Source organism: Dama dama, chromosome 5 (assembly GCF_033118175.1).
Source record: "Dama dama isolate Ldn47 chromosome 5, ASM3311817v1, whole genome shotgun sequence".
NCBI lineage: Eukaryota > Metazoa > Chordata > Mammalia > Artiodactyla > Cervidae > Dama > Dama dama.
The window spans coordinates 115,516,296-115,541,118 of record NC_083685.1 but is presented as its reverse complement, the minus strand read 5'-3'; the positions used below and the strand labels follow the sequence as shown (position 1 = coordinate 115,541,118).

The 24,823-nt window shown below is 37.8% G+C and overlaps 1 protein-coding gene across 5 annotated transcripts in view; it reads left to right on the top strand.

Moving 5' to 3' along the window:
• KANSL1 (KAT8 regulatory NSL complex subunit 1) overlaps positions 1 to 24,823 on the top strand; it is a 172,291-nt gene that overhangs the window by 131,124 nt on the left and 16,344 nt on the right. For all 5 annotated transcript variants that reach the window (XM_061144289.1, XM_061144291.1, XM_061144292.1 and 2 more), the window contains 3 exons: positions 5,842 to 5,954; positions 6,757 to 6,952; positions 23,003 to 23,174. In XM_061144289.1, the coding sequence (XP_061000272.1) occupies positions 5,842 to 5,954; positions 6,757 to 6,952; positions 23,003 to 23,174 (481 nt within the window). The remainder of the gene's footprint in view (positions 1 to 5,841; positions 5,955 to 6,756; positions 6,953 to 23,002; positions 23,175 to 24,823) is intronic.

Below are 24,823 nucleotides of genomic sequence, written 5' to 3'. Positions count from 1 at the left end.
TCTTTTGTTACTATAGTATTTCACTTCTTGTTGCCCATACACACACAGTAGTTGATATTTATTAGTTTTTGAGTGTGTGAAACATACTACCGTGCTAAGAGATAAAGCTATACAAAAGACTGTAGCCCTGTGCCTGTTTCCACCTTCTTTCCATTGTGTTCCAATCTCCTTCCAGTTATCATTAGTTTTTGCACTATCCTTCCTCCCTATATTTCTGCTGCACAGATGAGCAGACACATGTGTATTTACTTATATCTCCTTTCTTACAGGAAAGCTAATTACTGGGTAAATATTTTTTAAAAGACTACGTTTGAGTTTTTTATTTGTTTTAGAAAGGATTGCTTCTATGGCTTTTGACAATGCAGTCATTGTTTGTTTGCGTCTATTTGCAAAATAAGTATCATTCTTTTATCCTTTCCTCACTTTGTAAAATGGATGGGGTTAACAAGTGAACCTTTCCCAGAAGTAAAGCATGCAAAAATATAAGCTGTTACTTTTTCTTTTTAAACATGTAAGGTATAATCTTCCTACCGTTGGTAACACAGGAACAAGGTTCTTTTCCTTGAAGTTTTGTAGTCAACCAGGGACAATGAAGGGTGCGTTGGCCCTGTGAGGGTTTTGAGATAAAGACTAGAGGCATGGGGTTTCCCAGGTGGCTGTAAGTTGCGTGCATGCTAAGTTGCTTCAGTTGTGTCTGAGTCTTTGTGACCCCCTGGACTGTTGCTCACCAGGCTGTCCATGGGGTTCTTCAGGCAAGAATACTGGAGTGGGTTGCCCTTCAGATTGAAGGTCTGCTGACCCAGATCAAAGCTTGTATCTCTTATGTTTCCTTCATTGGCAGGTGGATTCTTTACCACTAGTGCATATTGGGCTGTGGATAAATAAGTAATTGCAAAAACAGTCTTATAAATCCTTACTGTTCAGTAGAAAGATTTTCAGCGGTGTTGTAAATATAGATACTAGATTTAGTGGTCTTTGGACTTGTATTATGCTGGTTTCATTTTTAGAAATGAATAGTTCAGGGTTGTTTTAATATAATTATAGTTTATATTTCAACCTCAGTATAGAGACAGGAAAGTGAGGCACATAGTCACATTTTACATACAGAAGTTGAAGCCTCAGCAGGTAGCTTGGTGGAAAGTTCCATTTTCACTTTAGCACAGTTTTCTGACCATGGTGCTAGTTAGTGAAAATGACTGGTATACTCCTTGTGGACCAACAATATTTTGTTTATTTTAAGCAAAACTATGCTGGATTGGTAAAGAATCCGCCGACAATATGGAAGACATGGGTTCAATCCTTGGGTTGGGAAGATCCCCTGGAGAAGGGAAAGGCTACCCACTCCAGTATTCTGGCCTGGAGAATTCCATGGACTTGTATAGTCCATGGGTTTGCAAAGAGTCAGATACGACTGAGCGACTTTGACGTTCACGTTCATGCTGGGTATCTTTGAGATGGAGAGCACTTTACCCCAGGAATGAAAGTTGAATTCTCTATATCCAGGTAGCCTTTTCTTTCCATTTTGATAACGTTTGTCAGAAAGCAATAATGAACCAGAACAGAACTGTTCTGGTTTTCTCTAGACAAAGAAGAATGGTATTTTAAGCAATGATGGCATGGCATTACTTAAATGACTAAAGTAAAGGTGCATACACATATGTCTTGCATTACACATCTAGAGATTTATTGTGTGTTTTTAAGTTGTGTGCCTTTTGACTTTTTACCCTTTTACTTTCTCTACTTTTTAGTAAAAGAAATTTAGTAGACATGAGTTCTTAGATCCCAGAAAAACCTACCCCCAGTAAACCTTACTTTAATCCTTTTCTTTAAGGGCTCTTTGTCACACTTAATTGATCTGGCCAAGAGGATAGAGCAATAAATCAAACAGATGCCTGTTTTTATAGGAATAACAAAATGGAATCTCACTGCTGTGTTAATTATTTCATGCCGTATGTCTGATCCTTTCAATCAGGGGAAAAAAATCACTTCAGTAACCCTCCTTGCTACCTTTAACTCTAAGATAGCCCTGAAAGGTAATCTCTTGGAGCTCTACTTTAGAAAAAAGGGGGTTTACAGAAGTCCTCTGTATACCACTTCGGGTTTTCTACTCTCCCTGGTATCAGATGCATGTACCCTCAGAGTGTATCTGAACATCACATAAAGCTTGAGAGAAGCTCTGTAACAACTCTTTCTTACACTTTCCCATTGGATGACAAGCATCTGATTCATGCTTAGTGTCCTGAAAATACTAATGATGTAAACCACTGCAGTAGTAACAGTCAAGCTTATGTTAGTGTGTGGATTTAATATTTGTGATGTGTTTGTTATTATTTCTCTACCCTGTCTTTGAAGCCTTTTGGATTGCAAGATAAGGGGTGTTCACTTTTTCTTAAGGCAATGTGAATGCATTTAAGAAGCGCTTTGAAGCCTTTTGGATTGCAAGATAAGGGGTGTTCCCTTTTTCTTAAGGCAATGTGAATGGATTTAAGAAGCGCTGAGTAAAATTACATGTGACTGTGAGTTGTATTTTTCTAGATGAAACACTATTAGAGGATTGGGGTTAATATTTTAAGCTCTTTGAATTTGCGAATGGATGATGAACCTAGTTGCCCCAGTGCCCTGCTTTGGGACTTGAGGGTGATTACACGTAGAATATCCCAGGGTTTCTAAGCAGATCCCTTCTAAATATTCAGCACCTACTTACATGGTTGAAACTGAAATCCAAGCACATTTCTTCTCTGACTTTCTTGCTCTTAATTGCTGTGTGCTTCTGTATCATTGACTAACATTTCTGTGCTAAATAATGTTTTGCCTGTTGACTTCTATTTTAATTTGGGGAATTACCCCCAGTAAAGTTCAGATTTCTCTTAAGAAAAACAATGAAATGCACATTGAAGATTAATGGCCCTTAAATTTACTATACATCTATAGTCATGAAAACAATAGGTTAATTAGCTAAGAAAGGTAAATTTGTTTTTTTTTTTTTTTCTATCTTTTTTTTTTTTTTTTTAACTTGTTTTGAAATGAGGTTTTGTTGAAGAATGGCAACATTTTGTCTTGACAGGTGTCTTGGTTGGTGGTTAGTTCTCCATAATCCCTAGAAAGTAAATCTTAATCAAATGGAGAGTCAACTTCTTACTTAAACGTGGGACCTTGTGAAAACATGTACATACATAAACCAGATCTCTGTTGTAATTTAATGCTAAAAGCTATTGTTTTAAGTGAATATAAAGTTGACAAATTCTTCAGATCAGTACCGGAAAGTTCATAGTCATAGCATTTTCACGTTGGCAGGAAACTTTTTTCATCTAAAGCAGAACTTTTGAAATCTAGGAAAGCTGTAACATGGCTGGAGTTACACATCTGCTAGTTAACACCAGCCTGAATTTTTAAATCATCTGTTCCTTGATGTACTATAATGTTAATATTTGTTTGGGCCTTTTGTGGTGTTCCCTGAATAGTAAATTCTCCCTATAGCATTCAGGAGGATATTTGGGTTTATCTCTCTCTCTCTCTCTTTTTTTTTTTTTTTTTTTTTTGTAAAAATATTATCTAAATATAAAGAAAACCTCAGTATTCGTTTTGGTCTGCCTCTGTAACACTATTTTTACCTTTTCTGTTTTCTGTGTATGTAAATTTTTTTCACCACAATTGTATTAAAAATATTTTGGATTTAAAACTCTGCCTCAGGTGTTGAGTATTTAGGTTATTGATCCCTATCATTTCAGTGACTGCCTTTATGTGTAAGATTTTGGGGGATGTTTTGTTAAATGTTTTGTTATTTCTTTAAGATAGATTTTAAGAGGGAGTAACATACTTTGTCAGAAGATACAAGCATCTTTGCAGCTCATTGTTGTTCGGTCTCTAAGTTATATCTGACTCTTTGCGACTTCATGGACTGCAGCAGGCCAGATCTCCCTGTCCTTGACTATCTCCCAGAGTTTGTTCAGACTCAGGTCCATTGGGTTGGTGGTGGCATTCAACCATCTTATGCTCTGTCGCCTCTTTTTCCTCCTGCTCTCCATCTTTCCCAGCATCTGGGTCTTTTCCAGTGAATCAGTGCTTCACATCAGGTGGCCAAAGTACAACTCTTACACCTACTTTCCAAGAGGAAATCAGTGTGACTTTTAAGGCAATGAGTACGTGAGCCAAATGTACCATGATTTTGGTGTCGTTGACTAATATAATTAATTGTTCAAGGTACATCAGTAAACGTATAGGACATCAACAAGGAAGACAGAACACTTTCCCAGTGTTTACTCATTGCGATTTACTCATGTGTCTTGTCTGTATTCCTTGATCTAGATTTTTGTATAATTTGTATTAAATTTTTAAAATTAGCTTCCCAGTCTCTTGTTCTTTCTTGAGATTGCTCTCAGGTCTTCAGATACTTTGGCATTTTCTCCTGGTGGGTATAAAGATCAAAAAAAAAAATTCAGCGATACTGATAAATAGAATTTCAGCATCAAAATACTGGCTTTGCTACATCCTGATAGCAGTCATAGGAAAGGGAGCATCAAAACACCCCAAAGTCAGTTTGAATGTAAGGAGGAGACAGAGACCACAGCCGTTTTCTGATATCCCTTGGATAACTGAACTGTGGCTTTATTGCCAATACCTCAGATGCTCCCTGTGATTGACATCTCATGGCTGCCCCTACCCCTTTTAACCTATGGTGTGTGTTCAGTCGCTCAGTTGTGTCCAACTCTTTGTGACTCCATGGACTCGAGCCTGACAGGCTCCTCTGTCTGTGGAATTTTCCAGGCAAGAATACTGGGGCAGGCTGCTGTTTCCTACCCTGGGGGAATCTTCCTGACCTGGGGATAGAACCCTGGGTCTCCTGCGTTGGTAGCCAGATTCTTTACCACTTGTGCTACTTGGGTAGCCCCCTTTTAACCTAGTAAATATCATTTGTTTTGAAATAGTAAAATTCAAAATTTTCCAGATTTTCCCCCCACCTCCATTTTTTCATTTTATATTTAAAATTCTAAGCGTATACAATTGACTCTTGAACAGCACTGGATTTAATCCACGTGTAGTGTATAGTTGGCCCACTCTATTCATGGTTCCTCCACATCACCAAATTCAACCAGCTAGAGTGTTTACTGCGTAGTAATGTAATATTTACTGTTTAAAAATAGCCACGTATAAGTGGATCCATGCAGTTCAGAGTCAAAACTTGTTTGAAAGTCAATTGAATTTGATTTGTATAATGCAGACATTAGTTCCTACCTGGTAGCATTAGATAGTTATTAGTTACTCATTGACATTTTATTATTTCTTTTATCATATATATATATTTAGTATAGTTTTCTAGAAACAAGCTTCCAACATATTCTGTGAAGTTAAGCAGGTATTAACTATATTTAAATATACTCTTAATTGTCTTGCTACTGAACTTATATACCCTTCTTGACTTTTAGGTTGAAAACTTGAAGACTCTTGTTACTATGTAATTGTTTTGCTGTGCTTCCATTCCCTGGAATTATTAGGCCATTTCCCTCTCAGTGGGCACTTTACTACTTTTAGTCTGTTAAATATTTTAATTCCCCACCTCTCCTCTCCAAAGACAAAGCTGATTGCTCATAATTTTTTTTTCTTCAGTCATAGGAGGGTTTTTTTTTTTTAAGGCCTGAAAATGCTTTTATTTGGAATGTGTTAAGACTTCAGCCCAGGAGTCACAAATCCAAGAAATACTGAAATTGTGTTCCACAAATGAGTTGTTTCTCAAACTGCTCGTGAGAAATGTTAGGTGTTTCATTTAAATGAAACGGTGCTGCTTTTCAGGCTAATGCTGTTGATTAAATGTTGACGATATATTTTTGTTTTTCTTCTATTAAGATCGAATCTGTTTCTCAGCCACTGGAAAACCACAGTGCCTCTGGTCATCCTTCAGAGTCACTGTCTGCTAAATCGTGTGGCGCGTTGAGACCTGTCAATGGAGTTATTAACACGTAAGTTTATCTTTTCTACATACTTCTATATGCTCATCAGGCTTGTAAAAGATGAGTTTGAGGCTTAGTTATGCCTAGCCAGGACTAACCCTGCTTTAAAGAAGCAGAAACCTTATCACTTCATAATATTGTGCATGCCTCCTACTGTAGCAAGTGTATTTTAAGTAGCATGCTAATGTATTTTCCTGTTACTTACTGTGGGCTAAAATTGTCCCAGCATGGAGAAAAATTGAAAGTCCTAAAGTTGTTCTGAATTATTGTGATTAGCTCTGTCTTTGTAGAATTTCCCAGAAGTAAAATCCTCTACTCTAGAACAGATTAGATTGCTAAAGGCTATAAATCTTTATTTTTGAAGGATAAGGAATCCTTCTGCAAGTGAACAGTGAGTACACATCCCTAATAGGCAAGATTCACCAATAGAACTGGTTCTCAGGCAGCTTATTAACATTTGCAAAAGTTCACCATTTTCTTACCAGTTATAATTCTCTAGACTTTTAAAATTTTATGTTTTTGTTGTTGAAGAAAGCTGAAATCACTTAGAACCTCCTGAGTTCACTTACTGACCTTTGCATTTTTTAGACATGATAGAGTAACATCCACCAAAGAGCCTTACAAATAAGCACAGACACTGCATCGCCATTTAGATTAGCAGACATAAGCATCAAGAGGTGATCTCTCTGTGCTCTAGAACACTTTGTTTGTGTCTGTAAGCATTTGCAAGTAGAGGTGGTTGAACCAATGTTAGAGGCTTTGTTTCTTTCCATCTTCTGTGAAGTAAATATTCTTCCTTCCCCTTGTGTAGTCTTCAGCCTGTCTTGGCAGACCACATTCCAGGTGACAACTCTGATGCTGAGGAACAGTTGCATAAAAAGCAACGACTGAATCTAGTTTCATCATCAACTGATGGCACCTGCGTGGCAGCCCGAACCCGTCCTGTGCTGAGCTGCAAGAAACGAAGGCTTGTTCGACCCAGCAGCATTGTGCCTCTTTCCAAGAAGGTCAGTACCAGTGAGACCTGGTCCTTGTTATCGTGAGCCAGGTGCTCAGATAGAGGTACTAGTCCTTGCCAACTTTGGTTCATTTAACCAGTGTTTTCCACACTTGGCTAACTAACAAGGCTTCCTGCAGAGCTTTAGGAGATACTAGGTTCCTGAGCCCTGTTTCCTAGAGATTCTGGTTTGGTTTGCTCTGGAGTTGGGCCTGGGAATCATTTTCAAAAAGCTAGAAAGCTCCTAGGTGACTCCTCAGCCAGGTTTGGAAACAGTTGGCTTGAGATTTTTAATAGAAGTGGAAGAGAGGAGATTGTGAGTTCTGCCATCAATTACATGGAGGAGAGCTGTATGTCTTCTTACTGTTTTCACTGAAAATGGCAGTGTGGAATGCTTTACTTTTAAAGAAGAATCTCCATTAAAGTCTCTTATATTTGATGATACTAAATGAATGTTTGTCTTCACAGACAAAATGGAAATTATTTTATCTACAGGAAACTTTTGATTCCTGACTCTTCAAATAGCAGGGTTGGATTTATTCTAAAACCAGTGAAATAGTACTCCAGTAAAAAAACAACAAACAAGGAGTGATTAAGAGCATTGACTCTGAAGAGGACAAATTTCGGTTTGAATTGTGGCACTGCCGCTTAATAGTTTTTGTGTGGAGCATGTTAACACCCCACTCCACTCCAGAATGCTTCGGAGATCTCATTTTTATTAATTCATTTATTCAACAACAACAACAAAAATTTTTGAGCTCCTCCAATAAGCTGTTATAGAGTTCTGTGCACTGGGGGTACAACACTAAAAATAAACCAGACAAAAATTCTTATCCTTGTGAAATAATCTAAAGGGTAGAAACAGAAAATAATACATGAACATCTATTGTTTTTATTTTCTGTTTCTACCCACTAAATTATTTCACTAGGGTAAGAATTTTTGTAAATAAAACAATAGATGAAGTATCTGGCATGTTCTGTAGTGTTAAATTTGGTTTCCCTTGTGGCTCAGCTGGTAAAGAATCCGCCTGCAATGCGGGAGGCCTGGGTTCAGTCCCTGGGTTGGGAAGATCCCTTGGAGAAGGGAAAGGCTACCCACTCTAGTATTCTGGCCTGGAGATTTCCATGGACTGTATAGTCCATGGGTTGCAAAGCGACTGAGCAACTTTCACTTACAGTAGTGTTAAGTGCTGAGGAGAAAAATGCAGCAGAGGAAGAGAATAGAGAATGCTGGGAAACTCAGTTGGAATTCAGCCTTGAGGCATTTTTTTCATTCTAAGCCTTGGAGATGTGAAAGATAGGAGACTGGGAAGGAATGACTAGTGAAGTATTGATAGAAGGAAAACAAGGAGATTGTGGTATATAGAAGGCAAGTGAAGAAAATGTTTCAGAAAGGAAGGCATGATCATCTGTGTTAGATGCTGAAGAAAGGTCAAATTAGATGAAGATTTAGACTTGACCATTCAATTTTGTGGGGCCAAGGTTGCCTGAGACCTTTCTAAGCAGTTTTGTTATCAGTAGAAGAGTGAAATTCTGACTGGATTAGGTTCTGAAGAGAATGGGAGGGAAGGAATTGAGCAAACCATCAGAGAGAGCACTTTCAAAGAATGTTTCTGTAAAGGAGAATAGAGAAATAGCCTGTTTGAGGGGAATGTTTCTTAAGATAACACTATTGCAGTATATTTGTCAGTGGGAAAACTGAGGACAAGGAAGAGGCGGGTAATTGTTGCAACGATTACTATTTGGACAGTAGATTTTCAGTGTTTGACTTGTTTTGTTATAGTATGCATTTGGACTGTATGTCTTTGCTGTGATCTTTTTTAAAAGGAAAGTATTATTAGTGAAAATTACCTATCAGGCTGTAATGTTTCTCTTGTCTCTTCCTCAGACTACCTGCATTACCAAATCACCAGAAAAGAATTTGATGGGTTTCTCATATTGACATTTGAGTCAATTTTTATTAATAGTTATATAAATCTAAATTATTTTCTGAAAGGCTGAAGAATTTATATTGGAAAAGCAAAGAAAACAGTATAATACTGTTAAGTATAAGAAAGTAGTTTTGGCCATGCCCTCGATGCTTTTAACAAAAACAAAACCTACCAACACTGCCTCATGGAGAAATAGTGTTCTTTTTCTGAAGTTACAGGATAGCCTCCTGGACTCTTACAACTGTGAAGTAGCAAGGCTTCTTGTTGCTATTGACAGTAGTTTTCTTCCTGTTTATGCCTAAAAACTGGTGTACTTTTGAAGGTACCTATGTGTATTCAAAATAAGGGGGAAACATACAAAGCATACTAAAGATCCTTTGGTTCCAGTGCCAGTGTCTAAAACAGAATCTTCCTGACATATGCAGAAATAAGCTACATGGGAAATAAGACAAAGAAGTAATTTTTGTTTTGGAAATAAACCATCTGCTGATTTTTAGCAGTTATGCTGGAGTTCTGCCCTAATTGGAGACAAAGGCCATTCTCTCTCTCTTAGTTGCTCACTGTGTCTCCAATGGATCCTTGATTAGTGATACTGAGCAAGTATATTGCCCTCTCTCATTTGGTGATGGATTTGCCAAGCAAATTTATTCAGCAGTTTTGGGTCCCCTCTGTGTTCCAGGACACCTGGGCTTCCTTGGTGAACAAAAGTCATTGCCCTTATGGAGCTTACTTTCCAGTAGCAGAGTGTTCAGAGATCACCCAGTGCTGTGAACAGTAGCCTCTAAACTTTGATGGGATTATAAAACACATAAAAAATTTTGGAAGGCTGATATAAAATAAGTAGAAGTAGAAGCTCTAATATTTTATTTACCAACTGTCCTCAAGCCAAAAGAATTTTTTTTTAATACTTTGAACTGATATTCTGTGATTAACAGATAATGGTGAATAGAGCCTTCCTTTAATATCCTTCATAGAGAATTAATACTGTTACAATGTTAAGGGAACACAGAGTTTCTTTATGTTTCCAAGTATTTTATCTCTTTATTCAGTTCTTACATGTTATCTATATTCTTGATACTTTGGTCATGTGAAATGAGATCTTTTCTGTTAGTGTTATTTTATAAATGATGTTGATTTTTAGGTACTTATCTTGAAATTGAACACTTTCCTGAACTCTTCCTACCAGTGTTTTTTGGTTGATTGTTCTTGGTTCTAGGTTGGCTTTCTGTCATCACACAGTATGACACCTTGTTATTTACTACTTACTCCTTTTCCTTGTCTGGATTCACTTTTAGAACCGTGTTAAGAAATAATTGGTTGTAGTGAGACATTTCTGGTTTGAATGACAATATTTTTAGAAGGTCACTATCAGTTTTGATGTAAGACAGCTAAAAATGAATTGGGACACTTAGAGTATTGTTGTTTTCTCTTTCTTGATCAGTCTTGTCAGCAATTTTTCTATTTTATTGGTCATTTCAAAGATCAGTTCTTTGCTGTTCATTTCAAAGATCAGTTCTTTACTGTTAACTCCTCCTTCCTGCGGTCTTGGTTTTTCTCACCCTCTCTGCCTTCATTCAAATGCTTAGTTAATTTATTTTTTGTTCTTTGTTACATAAGAACAAAAGCATTTAACTTTTTGAATTTTCTTCTGAGTGTAATTTTGGATAGCATTCCACAGCCTTTGATGTGTGAAGGAAGTGTTTTTTCTGCTATTTGTAAGTTGCCTTTGAGTTTTTCAGTTTTTTTCCCAGGAGTTAAGAATTGAGTTTTTAGATTCTAAATTGTTAGTTTTTCTTTTTAAGTGTTTGTTATGAACTATTAATTTTTATAGCATTTTGGTCAAAATGTTTCTATAGTTTCTGCTTATGTTTGTGGTCTGTTGTGTTGATTTTTTTAAAAAACTGTCTAGTACAGTTTAATAAATTTATATCCTCTTTGTGTGACTCCTGTCTCCAGTAGTTTTTTGTCTTTCATTTTACTTTTCTTAACACTAATGTTTAGTTGTATGCATTTTTCTCATTTAGTTGTAAGCACTTTTCTCATTAAATTTAAATAAATTTAATGTTTTGTTTTCTATATGGTTTTTGAAATAACATAAAAGTATACTTATTTAGGATGATTTTGATAACAGCATTTCAACGTGTGTTGAATGTCTTCATATACCTTTTATTTTTTTTGCTGCACTGGGTCTTAGTTGCAGCATGTGGGGTCTAGTTCCCTGACCAAGGATCAAACCTGGGCCCCCTGCATTGGGAGCTCGGAGTCTTTACCCAGTGGACCAGGAGGGAATTTCTTTATGTGAGTTTTGAATTTGAATTTGTGGTTCTTCAGTGATTTTAGCAACAGTTTGTATTTCAAGTTCTTAGATCATAATTTTTGTCCCTTAAAACTCTTCCTTGTGTCTTTTGGTCGGCAGAAGAGAGCAGTTGTGTGCTATATTTTGTTTTGGCCAGTCTTAGTTTCTCTCCTTCTTATTGGTAACTGATTTTACTCTGTGCTGTCCAGTATGGTATCCGCTGTCCACATGTAGCTATTTAAAATTAGAATTAAAAAATTCAGCACATCACCCACACCAGCCCCATTTCAAGTATTGAGTAGTCGTATGACTGGTGCTAACGTGTTTAGTTGCACTAATACAGAATATTTTTACCATTGCAGCACTGCACCAGACTGTGCTTCAGTGTTTTTATGTGCCTCTGTTTCTTTCTGTTGTTATAGAAGAAATGTGGTGACACTTTGGGTTTTTTTTCTCTTAAGTTTGTAGTTGCCTCTTTTAAGTATACCAGTTATCAATGTTATTGTTCCCTTTTCTTTTTTCCTAGCTCTTACTACCTGCTCTACAACATTGTTGTGATCATTAAATTAGATTCCTGAAGTGACTGGCATATTTTGAACACAAATCATAAGTATTCAGATGTTAGCTAGCTGTTAACTTCTCTCTCGCCGTCTTCAGCCCTTTGGTTCTCCCTTATGCGAAGGAATGACAGTTAAGTTTACATTATTGTGTCATCTTGCCCTTTTCCTTTACTCTCTGACTTTATAATAGAGGCTGAGTTATCTTATACTTTTTTTTTTTTTTTGAGACACCAGAAGTTTCATGAATTGCTTTATTGAACTTGTTTAATAGTTTTCCAGAAGTATGTTTTTTCTCAGTTTCTCAGATTTGCTTTCTTTTCCTTTGTTCTACAGTGTTCTACTTGTAGTCCCCACACAAAGGGTTTTGGTTTGTTTTTTTTTTTTTCCTCTTTTGTCATTAAAAAAAAAATAATTTTATCTATCTAGACTTTGTATTTATCATTAGGAAAAACTTAGCAGCTGATTGAATTAGTTTCCTGTCCCAGTTCTGGAGGCTAGAAGTCTGATGTTGAAATCAGTGTCAGCCCTTGCTTGGCCTCTGAAATCTCCAGGGAAGAATCCTTTCTTGCTACTTTGTGCAGGCAGCCTTAGCATCCTTTGGCTTGAAGCGTCTTAGTTCCCACCTCTGCTTCCATCTTCACATGATCACCTTGCCCCAGTGTGTCTGTGTTCTCATGTAGCCTTATAAGGATGCCTGTCATTGGATTTAAGGCTTGGTTGCTCAGTGGTAAAGAAATCTCCTGCAATGCAGGAGAAGTGGATTCGATCCCTAGGTTGGGAAGATCCTCTGGAAAAGGAAATGGCAACCCACTCCAGTATTCTTGCCTGGGAAATCCATGGACAGAGGAGCCTGGTGGGCTACAGTCCTTGGGGTCACAAAGAGTGGGACATGACTTAGTGACTAAACAGCAGCAAATCCAGTAGTACTTCATATTAAACTAATTGCATATGCAAAGACCCAATTTATAATTAACGGTGACATTCTGTGGTTCTGGGCAGCTATGAATTTGGAGGTAGGATCTGGGAAGGTGTCACTATTCTTAGTACACTGGCCATTGGTCCTTGTCTTTGCTGCTCATAAGATAGTTGAATCCTTTTCTCACTTCAAGTCTAGAAGACAGACTGATTGGTGCTATTCGCAATTTGATTCTTGGATTTCAGCAGTTTTCAAACTTAATATACCTTTGCTCTGAAATATTAATATTTGAACTTCTTTTATTCCCCCTGCCAGTTTTCTGGCACTCTTCTGTACTACTAAATTTATTATGTGAAGAACTTAAGTTCTCTTTGTATAGGAAAAATTACAGGTTTACCTGCCTCCTCCTCTGATTATTTTAATTCTGTGATGTATAAAGACCAATGTAACAAACATTGATGTATGCACCATCCTAAATGCTAGCATTTTTATTTTTTTTACTTCATGTGTTTTTTTTTTTAATATTAAAGTTGTAGATAACCAGTGGTCCTTTTATTCTCTCTATCTCCTTTACCTTCTTTGTGGCCACTAGAAGGAGGTAACCACAGAGCACAGAGCGCAGCACCTCTGTCGCGCTGTGCACATTCTGCGGGTTGGTTTGGTTTTTTGGGGTGTGTGTGTGTTTGTGGTTTGGGGGGGTGTGTGTGTGTTTTAATTCAGTATTGTGTTTTCAAGATCTCCATGTTGATGTACATAATTTTAGTTCAGCTTTTATAAAATAGTGCACATTTCCTTAAAAGGCACTGCTTGTGGGGGTGAGTATATTTGTATCCTGTTTCTTGACTTCAGGGTTCTAAATTTCACTCATATCTTTGACTTAATAATTGTGTTCGTATCTTCTATATCCTTTGGTCTACCTTCTGTTGGTTTGTTTGAAACCTGTTTGCTATGTGTATTGTGCAAGTTAAAGTGCAGTTTGATTGCCATTATAGCCTGAGCTAACACCAACATTTATATCATGTCACATAGTTGTCATTTCTTTTTTGTGGTGAGAATAATTAAGATCTAGTCTCTTAGCACATTTGTTGTTAATAATACAGTGGCATCATCTATAATTCATTGTACTGTGCATTAGATCTCCAGGACTTATTTATCAACTAGTAGTCAGTTTATACCCTTAAACCACCTCTCTTGTTTCCCCAACCTCAAGCTCATTTCTTTTTTTTTTTTTTTAATTCATGTATGTTCATATAGTTCTAGGATGGCTGGTTAGGTACATCCTAGTTAATGGTTGTTATTTCTTCTTCATCTTAATCATTATGTTGTTTCCCTTTTGGTCTCTCTTCATGCTTTAACTTTAAATGGGTTTCTTTGGTAAGTACACTTGCTAGATACATCCTTTTCCATCTCTTTCAGTTTTTGTGTCAGTAATTTATTTATCTGTAATTTGTTTTTATTGTCTTAGTTATCTTGCTTTTCAGTCCCTCCCAAATTAGTCATTAAGTTCACACTTAATTACTCACTTATATTTACCAACTCTTTTGCCGTTCTTGTTCACTTTTGCTTCTTATATCCCATTCCATTCTTGATGAATACATGTGGTAGCCTTCCAATAGTGGTATGAGCTGTAAAGTCTTTATGTATTAAAAACATACAGAATTAACATTTATGTGTGAAATGTGTATATGCATATGTGTGTATTTGTGAATACACAGTTATATTTTGCCTTTATTCTTGAATGATGACTTAACTATATTTAAACTTTTGTATTCAGCACTTTAAAGATAATTTCATTCCAATACTTGTTGAAAATTCTGGTATCAGTTTAATTGTTTCTTTATAGATTATCTGTATCTTCTCTCTGGTAACTAAAATCTTTACCCCAGTCCCTTACTTTTGGGGGTTTTTTGTGTGTGTGTGTTTTGGTTTTATGTTCTGCAATATCAAGGGACATATTTAGACGTATGAATTGGTTTTTAGCCACTAGATCTTGGTTTTTGCACCCTCATTCTGAGAGTTCTTATTTGGCTTGAGTTTTGACATTTTTCTAATCATTATTTCTTCCGATTTTTCCTTATCTCTTCTCTTTTTAAATATAAATGTCTGTGTTGTTGTTGATCTTCATTCTCTGTTCCATATTGCTTCATTTCTTTTTATACTTTGCAAGTTCATATCTGTCTTCCTTTGCTTTATTTCATGTGGTCTTCTCTGACTGTTCCTCCTCATCAGGAGGAACACTAGCTTTGGTTACCAGTTGGCTTTTTATTTCAGTGTGTACTTTTTTCCTTAGAATTGGTTTTAGAAACATCCTCTTAAGTACTTTTAGAAACTTTTTTTTTAATCCTGTACTTGTCTCATGACTTGTATTCCTCTCATTATCACTATGAAAAATTTTAATATACTTATTTTAAAAGTTTTCTAATTTTTCTATTTGTAGTTCACTGAAGACCGCTTCTTCCTATTTCTAACGTAGTGACTTCCTTATAACGGTCTGTGTTCTTGTATGATTTATAACATCTTTCACAGCTCGTCTGGGGCCATGGCCAGGGAGGCATGTTTTCTGTAGGAGTCTTGTGATCCCTGGACTGTGAAAGTGTCTTTAAACCACAGTTTTTCCATTAGCTTCTGAAGATACTTCCAGAATTCAGGTGAATTCGGACCTCTTACATGAACGTAGGTTGGGACTGGGCTTTCACTTTCTTGCAGTTGGCTTTTTCCACCAAAATATGGAGTAGATTTTAAACTTCCTTGCTACTTCTGTGGCTGGTATCCCAAGACCAGCCTTGGTGTTGAATTCTTTTCTGTTTCTTGCATCTCGGAATTTCTTTCTCCTGATCAAGCCTTTGGCAGTGTGATAAAGTCTGTGGGATTTTATCAGAATAAATATTTTTTTTAATGCACAGAATAAAAGACATTAGCTTATAGGGGAAACCAAGTATGTTAACACAGTTGTTAAATTTTGTGGTATATAAATTTATTCAGTTCAGTTGCTCAGTCATGTCTGACTCTTTGTGACCCCATGGACTGTAGCATGTCAGGCTTCCCTGTCCATCACCAACTCCCGGAGCCTACTCAAACTCATGTCCGTTGCATCAGTGATGCCATCCAGTCATCTCATCTTCTGTCGTCCCCTTCTCCTCCTGCCTTCAATCTTTCCCAGCATCAGGATCTTTTCCAGTGAGTCAGTTCTTCACATCAGGTGGCCAGAACCAAATTATTAGAGTTTCAGCTTCAGCATCAGTCCTTCCAGTGAACATTCAGGACTGATTTCCTTTAGGATTGACTGGTTGAATCTCCTAAATAACAAGATTTAGCAGCAGGTGTAGTAACTGTCTTGATTTCAGAGTAGTGATGAGCTCTTGGATAGTTTGAGGTATCTGCCACCACTGTAATGTGATGGGTGAATCAATTCAGAGAGCGCTTCATGCCATATCTTCCACTCAGAAATTCATAAAAGACATTAAAGACCTAAAAGTCTTCTGTTTAAATGAATGTCTTATTTCGTTTCCCCAACTAACTTGATAAAGAGAACCTTGGTAAAGTAATCCTGATTAAGTATGTGCATGAATTACAATAATTCCAAGAGAATCATTTCAGAACATCTGCTTTCTGTTCTGTAATCCCTTTGTGGGTGATGTTTGGATACTTGGCAATACTGAAATTGAAAATGAAGCCCTTACCGACCAACATTTTCCATTTCCTGACATCTCATTCTAAAATCATAAGTAGATGAAGTAGGTGTTTCTTTTTTAAGTATGCTGAAATAAATATAAAATATGGAGACTTTATTCACAGCATTGATTTACTGATGCCATTTTGTTTTCAAGCAGTCTACATAAGGTTGTAGGAAAAGTCAGACGATTGTACATTTTCTTTCAACATTTGATGTACTTGCATTTACTATTTTAATTGCTGTGCACATACAAACTTGATTTTTATGTTGCATATACTTCTTAATACCAGTGTGCTTGGCATTTTAGATGCCACGTAAGAAGTGGTCCTTTCTTAAGGCACGGCTTTGTTTCTTATTCCCATTTCCAGTTGATTCAGTGACCAGTGCCCTCGTGTGTCTCATGAACTCTTAACTGTAGCCTGCTCCTCAGTGAGCCCGCCAGAAACTCTCTGCTCTCCAGAGGCTTTCTGCTTAGCTTTTTAGACTCCTACCCATCACAGCTTCAGAATTCTCCAAATGCCTTAGGAATGGGAGCACCTGACTTGTCATTTGTAATTTCCCATCCTTTCTTTTCACTGGGAATTTGGCTTTTGAAGTCTCTAGAGTTGTCCCTTCAGCCCTACAAAATCATCAGAACCTCTGCTCATTTCTCTGTACCCAGAAGTGACCCTCCATCAGGGCACCAGATTCTAAGCATCACTCAGAAATCACCCATTGTCCCCAATAAGAAGCAACTCAACACTTCAGTGGTTCTATCCCCTCTGGAATCTTGACTCCTCAGTATTGTCATTGTTTTAACATTTCTCTCATATCTTAAAGTTATATTTCCTTTTTTTTTTTTAATCTGGCTATTCTAGTTCTAAGTAAGAGTGTTGGTTTGTTGTAAGGTATCCATCATACCCCCTTTCCTTGCAATTTATTTGTTGAGAAAACTGGGTTATTCCAGTTATTTATCCTGTGACTTACAATTTTCTGATTGTATCCCTGTGATGTAACTTTCTCGCCTCTTGGCATATCTAACAATGTTTTTTTGGATGTTGGACATTTAATTTTACGTGACTGAAGCATAGAGATTCTATTATCTTCCTTTAAAGATTTGAGGCTTTGTTTTATTGGCGGCTAAATTATTTGAGATTCAGTTTCTCCTCTGTTAGGGAGAGTGTAGAGTAACCGGGTCTTGTGGGGTCTTTTTGAATGCTCCATGCCACTTGACCGGTCACAGTGGGGAAGTCTCTCTGCCACTGTGAAATCTGGGGACTGTTCGGTCCATAGCTCCTTGGTGCATCTTCGCCTGACCTGATGAAGTTGAACTCTACATGGGATTCTTAGTGTTCCATGAACACTTGAGGGAATCTCATGATTTCTGGAGCTCTCTTTCTGTATGGCTTCCTCTTCTGAAGAGTTCTGCCTCATGGTTATCCGTCACCTGAGCCTCTGCACTTCAGTCTCTGGAAGTTTGTTTCCTCAACTCATGGAGCCGTCACGCTCTGCTTGGAACCCCTCACCTGCTGAGCAGGTCTGTGCTGTGCCTCCAGGCAGAAAGCCGGAACAGTCACAGGCCACCTCGTTTGTTTCTGTCTTAAGCTGTGTGTTGTCTGGTTTTCTAGTTTATGGCTAAAAGATAAGCATGATCATTCTTAATCCATCATGGCCAGAAGAAATTCTGCGGGGTCATTGTTTTCTTTTCCAAAATTTCATTATGATATTATCCAAAGATAGTATCATGTGTAAATTTTGCAGTGAGCAGCTGTATCTCCTAGATTCTACTGTTAGCATTGACCACATTTTACCATTATATCCATCCCTCTGTATATTCCTTAATCTCTTACTTTTACTGCATTAAAGTCTGCATATAGAAACTTAAATCTAGGTTTTTGTTTTGGTAAGGGCACTCGCATGAGAAGACATGTAATATCTTGTCTCTCTCGTGTTATTAGTCAGTATTGGCCATTGCCTGGACCCCCTTGTTGCATCAGGAGTTGAAGTTATGTTCTACTCATACCATTTATTCTTAGTTTATTAGCTAGACTATGTCTTTAAAGAGAAAAATGCCCTTTTCTACTATTGGTTTACCCTTAAGTACAGTCTGTGGGGCGGGGGAGGGGAAGCATGATTCGTGTTGATACCCTTTTATCTACCGATTTTCAAGTAATAAGTTGATTTTTTTTTATTTCCTACCGTCTTCCAAGGACAGTCAATAAAGTCTTTGTGGAGGGGGTGGTGTGTATGATTATGAAGTCATCAGTTTAAACATATTTAAGTTATTCAAGGCATTGAAATAATTTTCTGTGTTCTAGTTACCATTTTGTTTCATGGAAGCCTCTTCACTCTTGCTCTTGAGTCCTTTCGCCTTGGTTGATGTAGTCTTGAGGCATTTCTTCTTTCTCACTATTAATATTTAATGGGTGCCTGTGCCTTGAATTTTACTAAGAATGATAATCATAACTTGAGCCACCTGGTTTTCAATGATCTTGATCAGCCCGCCCTAAGAGACGTTTGACCTTGTGGTCGGTTCTGGTTTGTCTGGAGGAGGGGGGAGGGCATCACTTGCACTGTGAGTAGAGGCCAGGGAAGCTGGGGCTCACCTTCAGTGTGCAGGACAGCTCCTCACAACAACAAATCATCAGGCTCTTAAGTGTCCGCAGTGCTTTTGTGAGGAACTTTGATGTACATTAATTTAGCTAGCACTTGTGTAGTATTTTAACAGCTTGCAAAATCATATTTCTCACAGTCCCATGAAACTGGCATTATTGATCCTTTATTAACAGATGAATAAATTTGAGGGGTCACACAAGTAACATAAAAGCTAGGATTTAATATCAATGATCTTTATGGTTGATGTCCTTTTCTTCCTTCTTCGACTGTAAATGAAAATGGTGTCTTTTGTATGACTACAAGTAACAGTGAGACCAGACACTATTCTAAATGGTTTTTATTTTCACAGCAGCCTTGTCAGATAAGCAGCTGTTGTTACGAATGAAGCCTTAGGTAACTTGTCTCAGTTTATACAGCTCAGTAGCAGTTAGGGCTCAAACAGCCTGGCCCCATTGCTCACACTTTTAACTACTGGATGTTGCCCCATGGTTTTTCTTTTACAGTTTAAACATAATAATTTAATAAATAATTTAAAACATAATTTAATGATTAATTTAATAAACATAATTTAAATCTTTTTAATGCCTTTGGGATTTGTTTTGATGTGAATCCAGCTTCTTCCCTCACCCTCCTTTTGATGTCCCTGATTCATACTTTTAACATGTGGTCAGCAAGTCACTCCCTTCTGCCTTTGCTTATCAGAAATTTTCTGGGAACTTTCACCCTTAGCATTTGTTTTTCTGGTTTGTACTTGGTTTAAATTCCATTTGCCTCTTCTCCCTTCTGTACCAAAAGCCTATTGAATTTGATTATAGATTAATTTGTAGCATATTAAAAATTAATGACTTTAAGTTTTGTGCCTAAAATGTCAGTTAAACATATTCCAGAATGTGTTTTTTTTGTCACAGTCAAGAATAGAGACTCGTCTCACTTGTGTGTTTCTAAATAAAAGTTGTTTTTTTAAGAGGATGACATTTGAGAAAAAGACCTGGGGTGAGGGAATAACCTTGGAGCTAATAGAAGGGCCAAGTGTAAAGGTCTGTGATCCGGAAATTTGCCTGCCATTTTGGGGAAGTAGCAGGGAAGTCAGAGGAACTGGTGGCATGAGCTAGGAGAAAAGCAGGAAAGGGAAATGAAGTCAGAGAAGGGACAGAAGTAACAGATGGCGTAGGTACCATTTTGTGTGTACCATTGCAAGAACTTTGGCTTTTATTCCTTGTGAGATGAGGAGCCACCAGAAGGTTTTGAGCAGAGAACTGCATCATGATTTGATTAAGGTTGTGAAACAAGATTACACAATAGTTGAAGGGAGGGGCAAGCAGGAACACCAATTAGGAGACTATTTAAGAAGCCCAAATGAGAACTGCAGTTGAGGGTGTGTAAAGTGGTCTGATCTTGGATACTTTTAGAAGGCAGAAGTGACAGGATTTCATGACTGGTTTTGGGGTATGAGGAGGAAATGGAGTTTAGGATGAGTCCAGGGATTTTAAGACTGAGCTACTGAAAGTAGAGAAGAGTTAGGAGCAGAGTTTTGAAGTCACTTAACTTTGGTTACCTCTTAAGACATCGAAGTAGAAATGTTGAATGGCCAGCATGAAATTGTGTTAATTGATACACTAATGTGAAATAGTTTTGATATCCAGGAGTAAATCACACTTGCTCATGGTAGGTTGTTTTTCTTTTTTGTGGGTTTTTTTAAAAATAAAATTCATGTGTATAATTTGACATCTTGTTTTCTCTGTGTGTGTGTTTAAACTTGCCCAAACTATCCTTCAAAAAATTCCCCAAATTTTCTCTTAATAATCCTAGCGGACTTCCCGGTTGATCCAGTGGTTAAGTGGTTTTATCACTTAGCTATTGCTTTTTTTAAGTTCTTATATGTTTGCATCTTTCCCTTTTTCTCTTCATTCAGTTCAGTTCAGTCGCTCAGTCATGTCCAACTCTTTACGACCCCATAAACTGTAGCCAGTATTATCGTTTATGTAATTAATTGCTCTATCCTGTCTACCCCTTTCTTGAGGTGGGTTTGGGCAATTCTTTAATTTACTGTTTCTGTCATGTATTTTTTCTTTTGGTAATTTCAGCTTTTACTTTAATTTTACTCTTAGTTTGTTTTTCTTGCTGTATTCTTTTTACTTTACAACTAGTCTCTGAATGACGTGAGGGATGCACTCTAGCCATAAAAAAATGGAGTGTTGTTCATTGCCCGCTTGGAGAGCTAGTTCATGTAATGGTTTACTTCATGAGGAGAAAATATACCTCCCTTTTAAGATTTCTTGTTTTGATTTTTATATATTTTTCTAATCTAGTCAATATTTAAAGTTTTGGTGCAGTTTTTGGATTTTAATTACCTAAATTCTCCCGTTCATCTACTGGTGATCTCTGGTTTTTGTTCCTGGTAATGTAGGTCCCTCTTTCTCTACCTCAAAATGTTATCTCCCCAGAAATCCAGCCCTGGTTTAAATAGGTTGCAAGAGGTATTTTTTCCAAAACAGTACCAGTTAATGTTGTCTACCAGAAGTGCATGTTTAGTTGGTGTGATTTCCTTTCAAAGACAACAATTGTTGCTTACTAGAATTCTTTTACTGTAGTGTAAGTTGTCCAGTCTGACCTTCACAGGGCCTTATTTGAATACCACCCATCTATGTCACTGCAAGGAGGAGGCAGTTGAGGAAGGTTGATAAAGACCGAATTGTTCTCATATTTATCTTTCTTCTATGCATGTCCGTGAACAAACAGCTTTCAAAGAGATGTGTGTGCTGAAACCAGATGTAGTTCTCGCAGTCGTTAAGGAGTTTCGATGCTACTCTTTGTCTTTTTTTTTTTTTTTTAAATTTTTATTTATTTAATTATTTTCAGCTGCTCTGGGTCTTCGCATCTGTGTGGACTTTTCTCTAGTTGCAGCGAGCGGGAGCTACTCTGTAGTTGCAGTGCTGGGGCTTCTCATTGTCGTGGTTTCTCTTGTTGTGGAGCACAGGCTCTAGGCACGCAGGCTTCAGTAGCTGTAGCTCCCAGGCTCTAGAGCACAGGCTCAGTAGTTGTGGCACATAGGCTTAGTTGCTCTTCAGCACGTGGGATCTTCCCAGACCAGGGATTGAACCCGTGTCTCCTGCATTGGCAGGTGGATTCTTTACCACTGAGCCACCAGGGAAGCCCTACTCTTTGTCTTTATTCTGACACTCCCTTGCTCCTAGCGTCCCATGTCATAGTGTCATTCCACAGGCAAGTCATTTCTTCTAGGACTGCATGCTGCCCGGGTGACTTCTCATGGTTATGATCTGGCAAATGCCAACTCCTAACACTAGAACCTAGGGATCCTGCATTCAGCATGACCTGAAGTTTAAAGCATAAAATTATAAAAATTCTATCATTTAAACACAAAACAGTTACATCGTTTGAAGACTTACTTTCACTGTGGACTTAACTAGGGAGGTTTTCTTATTGTGCCCATATTTATATAAGAGAAGTTTAATGAAAATGATTTTTATCCCCTTGGAATTAATCTAATTGACACAAAGACTATGGGTATGAACACTAACCATACCAAATTCATTTTCATTACTTAAATATGAGCTTTATAACAGTAGATTTTAGGCTAGGTTAAAGAGCAGCTAATGAGTTGAGTGCAGTCCGGAGAAACTTGCCATGTTGTTTCAGACCTGGAATTCTTTTTTTGGAGATACAAAAAGAACAGGAAAGGTGTGGTTGGTTATTCATTAGTAAGGCTCTTTGGTGGATGAAGTTGCTAAAGAGGGCAAATCACATCTACCTAGAAATCTGGAGCCAGCTAGTCACTGTAGCAGATGGTGGAAAAGCATCATGGTGGTAGAAACAGGTATTGTAAAGTGTTCTCAAGCACTTAATGGGCTTCACATAATTAGATCTCTTTATTGGAGAAGAAGTGGATTTACTTAATTACTTTGAAGTTTAGTGTGTTGGAGAAATGGAAATCTTGTAACAAACTAATCAAACTTTTTGTTAACTGTGTCATATATGTATCTAGAGAGGGAATTTTGAATCTTTGGAATACTGAATGGGGAGCTGAGTTTTTATCAGACCCTGAATGGAGTGTCATCTGGCTCTTCCCAGGTTCACCGGAACAGCACAGCGCGTTCTGGCTGTGATGTGAACCCTTCCTGCGCGCTGTGCGGCTCAGGCAATGCCAGCACCATGCCTCCAGAAATCCACTACGAAGCCCCTCTGTTGGAACGCCTTTCCCAGTTGGACTCCTGTGTTCACCCGGTTCTAGCATTTCCAGACGGTAAGAAAGGCCCCATGAAGTCTAATGAGTGAGACTTAAAGGGTTCAAAGTGAAGGACAGTTGGCCAAGATTCTGATACAGTCCAGGTATTACTGTCAACAGCATCTTTTCTTAGGATTTTGCACATCGTATTACTGTAAACAGCATCTTTTCATAGGATTTTGCACATCGTGCACAACAGATCCCCTAGACCAGAACGTGGCACTCAAACATCACAGCCTGCTAAGAGCTTTCGCCCTAATGCTTGAGGTGGTGAGGGTGCGACAGCTGCCTGTGTTACGATGTAAAACAGCCTGGGCAGCGCTGTGTGGGCGCACGTCCTCATCCTGGGGTGCACGTTCTACGGCTACGTGACCGCTTTCTCAGGTGTGCACAGGCACAGGTCCTCAGAGTTCGCGTGTGCTGGGTTTTGTGGTTTTTTTTTTTTTAAAGTTGATCTACCTGATGAGCCTCTATGTCTGCCGATTTTCTCTCCCACCTCCCTTTTCATAATTGCTTTTCTCCCACCTCACAAAAGAAAGTCACTCCTCTTATCCATATTGAGTCTTGCTGTGGGTCTTGCCCATCCCCCAGAGTATAAAAACCTTGGGCAGTAGGGACACCAAAGGAACCATCTCAGAGTTCATGACTCCTGAAGAAGAATCCTGTGGGAGTTAAGTAAAAGGAAATTTGAATAAATAATGAAGATCGAGGTACAGTATTTTTTTTTTATATATAATGTATGGCAAGATCCTCTACCTTTTCTGTTACTTTAGAATAATAACTTACATTTAGAATTAATAACTTACATGTGAAACTAACATATTACACATCAACTATACAGTATTTAAATTTTAAAAATAATTGATAACTGAAATTAGATTTTACTGTGACTGAAGTCTGAAGAAATAGATTTTAACATGCCAGGGTGTTGGTATAAAATATTTTTAATGTGTATTTTAGTTTCTTTTTTATATATAATTTTTAAAAAATATATATATAATTTATTTATATGTTTTGGCTGCATTGGGTCTCTGTTGTTGCATGCATGGGCTTTTCCCTAGTTGCCGTGAGCAGGTGTTACTCTTCGTTGTGGTGTATGGGCTTCTCATTGCAGTGGCTTCTCTTGTTGTGGATCACAGGCTCTAGGACAGTTTGGGCTTCAGTGGTTGTGTTGTGTGGGCTTCAGTAGTTAGGTTCCTGGGCTCTAGGGCACAGGCTCAATAGTTGTGGCACATGGGGGGCTTCATTGCTCTGTGGCATATGGGATCTTCACAGACCAGGGATTGAACCTGTGTCTTCTGCAGGTATCTTTACCACTGAGCCACCAGGGAAGCCTGTAATTGTCCTGAGTTTATAATTTTTCTAAAAATTACATTTTGGAATTCCCTGGCAGTCCAGTGGTTGGGACTCTGCTGTTTTACTGCCAAGGGCCTAGGTTCAGTCCCTGGTCAGGGAACTGAGATCCCACAAGCTTCTCAGGGTGGCCAGAAAAAACATCTAAATAAAGAAAAATTACATTTCAAATGGTGAGGAGTTCATGAGCAAAAATGTTAAAAACTACTCTAGAGACTACAGAAGCCATAATTTGGATTGGTCTCATTGGTTTGCAAATAATCTCCCCATCTGGCCCCAACCTTAAGAATACTTAAGTTCTCTGAGGATAAGGG